This window comes from Hyperolius riggenbachi, chromosome 1 (assembly GCF_040937935.1).
Source record: "Hyperolius riggenbachi isolate aHypRig1 chromosome 1, aHypRig1.pri, whole genome shotgun sequence".
Classification (NCBI taxonomy): domain Eukaryota; kingdom Metazoa; phylum Chordata; class Amphibia; order Anura; family Hyperoliidae; genus Hyperolius; species Hyperolius riggenbachi.
Genome location: NC_090646.1, coordinates 413,026,412 through 413,032,411, shown reverse-complemented (window position 1 = coordinate 413,032,411; position 6,000 = coordinate 413,026,412). Strand labels below are relative to the sequence as shown.

The 6,000-nt window shown below is 43.7% G+C and overlaps 1 protein-coding gene across 3 annotated transcripts in view; it reads right to left on the bottom strand.

Annotated features, from left to right (window-relative positions):
- Window positions 1-1,421: 1,421 nt before the first annotated feature.
- LOC137518356 (tight junction protein ZO-2-like) overlaps window positions 1,422-6,000 on the bottom strand; it is a 54,462-nt gene continuing 49,883 nt past the window's right edge. For all 3 annotated transcript variants that reach the window (XM_068236093.1, XM_068236102.1, XM_068236084.1), the window contains 2 exons: window positions 3,425-3,480; window positions 1,422-1,557 (listed from right to left, as the gene is read on the bottom strand). In XM_068236093.1, the coding sequence (XP_068092194.1) occupies window positions 3,428-3,480 (53 nt within the window). In that variant the 3' untranslated portion in view covers window positions 1,422-1,557; window positions 3,425-3,427. The remainder of the gene's footprint in view (window positions 1,558-3,424; window positions 3,481-6,000) is intronic.

The window sequence follows — 6,000 nt, the reverse complement described above, 5'->3', positions numbered from 1 at the left end:
AATCTGATAAGAAATTGCAACGTGTGTAGACATTCAAATTGTTTCGGATCGATTTTGCATTGACAGGTATCCAAAATAGTTCGCAATTCGATCGAAAATTTGTAGATCCGTTGATCTGACGGAAAATTGTACCGTGTGGACTCAGTTTAACCCCCTCCCGATCACCTAATGCCCATTGGTGTTAGGTGCTGTAGGCGGAGATTAGCGGGTATCACGCATCCCGAGTTATGTAGCTCCGCTCTGTAAACTGCCTGCCAGTCACGATCGGAGCTGGCAGGCTGTTAGGTATGGAAACTGCCGTCATTTTCATTTGTACAGTGGTGCGATCTAGCACAGCGCTGTACTGGGGTCAGCCCTGTACACTTGGTTGTCCCTTGTAGTGGCTCACACGCCATCCCTCTCATAGGATGATGCCTATGAGAGCTGATCACAAAGATTGGATCTCGGGGAGGGAAGGTGGAAGGGAATTTCTTAATAAAAACAAATCCTTTTTTTATTTAAAAAAAACAAATTGATAAAAATTAATAATAATAATAAAAAAACACAGCAGCAATTAGATCCCACCAACAGAAAGCTCTGTTGTTGGGCAGAAATGGAGGCAAGATTCATTTGGCTGCTAAGTGGTATGGCCGTGCTGTAAACTGTTAAAGCTGCAAGTGTGCTGAATTGTAAAAAGAATAGCCTGGCACGATGTAACTGTATTATGTTTGAGATGAATGTTGTCAGTGAAATGTTAAGAAAAAAAAGCAAAACAGTTACTGCCTTGTTTCATCACAAGGTTTAGTACAGCAGTAATATTCTCCATGCAGGTCCTAGTCTCTCTGGCAGTCCAGGTAGCACCCCTACCCCGTGGGGCTGGGCGCTATTAGAAGCGGAGTGGCCCTCCAGGCGTAAATACACTGAAAAGCGCCACAAAGTAAAATGGGTAAAAGATTATCCTCAATTTAAACACCCCCCCCCCCCCTATAAGCCTAACACTAACCTGCCCCCACCTATGCCCAACACGAACCTACCTCCTACCTACCCAAGCCTAACACTTACCATTACTCCATTAGTTGAACACTGGCCAAAGTCACCTGGTAACCAGAGTTCAGCTAACAATATCTAAACTCCGGCTGTAGTCACTGCCGCAGTCCCAGCTGCAAGCCGAAATTTTGGATATACATCATCTGCAAAGTTAAGCCCAGAAAATTCTGTATACAGTTTGCTGTATTATCTGAACCTTTAACACAAGACCTGAATATATTTAGCATTTCTCTTTTGAGTTAGAGACATTTAACCTCTATTTGCTGTCAGATTACAGTTAAGCTTGCCTTTTCTTAGTAACAGTAGACCAGAATGGGGACATGTAGGATTTATACATTTTGTGGCAGTGAAAGCCCCAAGTAGGTGAGCATTTACTCCAATAAAACCGATCATAATTTGTATTTTGTTTTGTTACGAATTAGTCTTTAATGGAATACAAAATACAAATATTTTGTGTGCTCTCAATTACATGTACATCTTTGGTTAACAAAACAGAACATTTGATCTGGAACTTGATTCCACCACAGGGATCTGCAAATTAACGAGAAGGAAACATTTTAACAATGTGTAACAGCAAGAAAAATAAAAATTACATATCCTACATGTACAAATGCAGTCATTAAGACTCAAGACTTCTGGCGTGGAAAAGAGCTTTAAATAGCAAGAACTGTAATGAATGCAGTTAAACAGTCATAATTTTGTTGGCAACCTACAGTGTATATTCACAGAGGATTCCTCATTTAGACCCCTTCGTTATATGTAGGTTAAAATATTCCAACTTAGAATTCACAGTACGGAATACATCATTATAAATAATGACAAATGGCAATTTTGTGAAACTATTTAGGTGAAAATTTGCATTAACTCAGAAACCATTCACCATTTTATGCTAAAAACTAGAAAGTTAAGACAGTACCGTCAGAAAGCAAACCAAACCCATAATCAGGACCACATAAAAACTGCAACATCTTTAACTAACAATGCTCTATACTAGTGCGAAGACCACATTTCAATGAAAGAGGCAACCCAAGATCAGTGTTGTAACAGCCCCCACAACCCGGGGGCTATAGGGAGCCACTCTTCCTCCCTTCCCCTCTAGTGCAGAGGGCACTGTTCTATTTATGGAGTCCTCACTGTCTCTGGTCTCCTCCTCTTGCTGACAGCCCTGCACTCTATGCAGACATCCTTCAGCTCCTGATCATTTTGTCAGCACAGAGTGCAGGGCTCCCAGCAAGAAGAGGATAAAGGTGAAGAGGCGCCCTTCCTACATATACTGCCTTGAACTCCAGCCATGCAGCGCACTCTTTTATTGGAGCACAGTGATTTGTTCTCTGCAGGAACTTCAGGATATCAGCTGTCAGGAACAACTGTACTACTACTACTGGTACACAAAACAAGTGTGTTCACCCATGTGAATAGTGTTTGATTATTCTGCCATGTGTTCAGACCAGCTGATAACACATTGTACATCATCTGCGCTTATAAGGATTATGACCTTTATACTCAAGTGGTATTCAAGTTTCGGGTAGTCAAGTATCAAAAACAAGTTGTAAGTCAGTCCTGTCATCCTGGCCACATGCTGGAAGATTTGATTTGAGAGATCTTCCAGATCACAGACTATGCCTACAGCCCAGGTGGTTTCCTGAAGCAAATGTATAAATTAAGCTTTATGGTGTTTATTACCAACAGACAATCAAGTGCTGAGAACAAAGAAATCACTTCTGCTGGCAGCAGGTTAAACTTTTCACAGCACAAAGTCATGCCATCATAGCATATTTCCTTCAGTAACCAACTCTACTGTTGGTGAATTCTGTGATTTCTCAGTTCCTATCTGTCAGTGTGTGGCCAGCATAGAAACTTGCCAGATCTCAGGATCCAACAGCTTAACATTCTTTACTCAAATAATGAATGTAAACTATCAGGGATTTCATGTTTTACTGAATGTAAAAATCCTTTTCCCCTGCACAGTGTGGTTAGCACTGAACATTACTTATGAAGTGCAATAAAAGCCCTAATCAAGCCGTCTATTTTTACTGAAAATGCCAGCATTAATTAGCAAAGCACAAGGTCAATGGCTGACAATGCAATTTTACTAGAGAAAAAGCTGTCCAGACTCTTGCCATCACCCACAGATGAGGTATTAAGCTGAGCTGAGTGAGCGAGCGAATGTTCACCATTTGGGGAACACCTACTCCTCCACCAGATCCTTGTTTTCTAGAAGGGCATGGGTCACGTTGACTTTGCAAAGAGTATTTATCTGGAATGGCTGCAATACATATGGAAATAGTGATTCATGGCATGGTCCCCTATACTAGCAATGGAAAAATATGGGAGATGAACTTGAGCTTTAATATAGATTTAATGTAGGTCTGCAGACAGACAAAATTGTTTTGCCCACCATTTACTGTTCTTTGGATCTTGGATTTCTTCTCTTGTTTGAATAAGGAGGATCATCTGGAAAACAAAAGTTAACTTTAACTAAATAAAAACAGTTTGTTAAGTCGTGTGGCGTGCCATCTATTTTTGCTTCTTCCTCTTAAACAAGTGATAATTTAAACTGCATTCTGGCACAACTTAGAATGATTACTTTTTAATTCAGTCTTTTTACTTTTTAGACTGGTAGTCATCTGTGATTTTGCGTGCTTGAGATGAACTAGTAGCGATGTGATAGAAATTTTATATAGGCTACGTATTTTCAGATCAAGAAATGAAGTGCATAGAACTATTACGGTTAAAGTGTAGCAGCTGGATAGCATACTGGTTTAGGGTGTTGCCTTAGATGCAGTTTAAATCTTTGACCAAGGATTGAATCCTGGCTCAAAACAGTACGGAGTCTTTGGGCAAGGCTCCTAGTTGCTCATGAAAAGCACCCCAAGTGGCTGCAACTCTGAATCGCTTTGAGTCCGCCAGGAGAAAAGCACAATATAAATGTTATATGTCTTGTATTGTTATATTGTGTGTGGGGCCTTTTGATCTTGCAGCTCCCTACTAATATCTTAATACTATAAAGGCATGTGGGCATTAATTTGTATTGTTTACCCATAGCTTGGCACAGTTTCAGATTAGCTGCAAAAAAGTAGGAGGAATGGCTACAAAGTTGCTAAAGCCTCATATACAGGCACACACTAGATGGTTGACATCAAAGGCAGCCAGTCGGGGCTGTCTCTGTTGAGCATCGGTATGTATACTGTGGACCAGATCCTCCCCAATGCATCACTGAGAGATCTGGAGTGCTGGATTGTTCTCCTTCCTGCTCCATACCTCCTCCATAGCAACAGAACACATCTCTAGCCTGTAGGATAGTGTCACATCAGTGCAGCACTTGGCAGCAAACTGTCACCAGAGGACATAAGTCCAGATCCTTGCGGCTGACAGTATTTCTGCATATGTATGTACTTTAAAGAGGAGCTGTTAGGTATAAGGTCTCAGAGACAAAACACACATATCAGTAGCTAAATACTGGCTGTACTTACATTACATATGCATTTCACTCTCCACGTTTGGATTTCACAGAATTTTTATATATTATATGCAGAGATTGATGCTCCTGCCATTTCATGGCAGCTTCCATCTTTGACTGTCTTGTCTGAAGCCAATTGTGATGTCATATCCTCCCTTATCCTGCTTCCTAATTATTCATTAGCCCTCCCAAGTCCCAGCCCTCAGACACTCCTACTAGTCTCTGGTCTTATGCTCGGTACACAAGATGCGGTTTCCCGCTCGATCCATGGGTCGATCGGGATCGATTCGATTATTTCCAACATGCCCGATTCGGATTTTGATCGTTCCTGCCGCCGATTTGCATGTTAATTATGCCAAATCGACGCCAGGAACGATCGAAATCAGAATCAAGCATGTTGGAAATAATCTAATCGATCCCGATCGACCCGCGTATCGAGCAGGAAAACGCATCGTGTGTATTAGGCATAACGGGGGCATATTTATTGTCTGTCATTTAGCGGAGAGCGACCATGTCAGGGGGGGGGGGGGGTGTTATTGCACGCGATCTCGCTGTCAGTTGGGGTGGGAGGAGCCGTGCGAGCGATTGCGTTGTCAGCCGCGGGGGGGGTGGGGGGCGGGTGATTGCGATGTCATTCAATTTGCAGGCTGTTGCGATGTCGGTCGTTTTGCTTGCGATGTCGGTCGTTTTGCTGCCGATTGCGATGTCAGTCGTTTTGCTTGTGATTGCGGGATGGGGAGGGGTTTGCGTGGGGTGCCGGCGATCGCGGCTGTCACTCGCGGGGTGGTGGTGGTTGTGTCGACGATCGCGGCTGTCACTCGCAGGTTTGGGGTACCGCTGATCGCGGCAGTCACTCGAGGGGGGGGGGGGGGGCGGGGCGGTCAGGGGTGTTGGGGGAGTTGTGGTGCCGCCGATCCCGGCTGTCAACCCGGGGGGGGGGGGGGGGGTTGTGCCGCCCATCGTGGCTGTCAGGGGTGTCTGGATGGGGAAGGAAGGAGAGAGGGAGCAGCCAATGAGGCACATGCAGCATGTGATTAGGGCGGGCTAGGGAAATTAAGGGTTGGTGCAGGGAGGGCAGTGGAGAGGAAAGAAACCCTTCCAATCATGCTCTGCAGGCTGCTTGCGGCCTTCTCAGTCTTATGCGGCCTCCTTAAACAGCCTGGAGATAAGGAAGGCTGCTATTCAGCCAACAATAAAGTAAGAGAGCTTTTTAACTTCAGTATTGCCATTTGGCTTCCTTCCACACTGTTTAACACAGGTGAACATAGATTTAAATTAGTTGTTTTTGCCTGACAGTTACTCTTTAAAACTCCTAAAAGAAAGTGAACACAGGCATTGAGCATCAGGGATGGAAAGTGGTGTCCATAAGATTTATCACTTAGATTAAAGGGGAACTGAAGAGAGAGGTATATGGAGGCTGTCATGTTTATTTCCTTTTAGACAACACCAGTTGCCTGGCAGCCCTGCTGATCCTCTGCCCCTAATACTATTAGCCATAGCCCCTGAACAAGCAT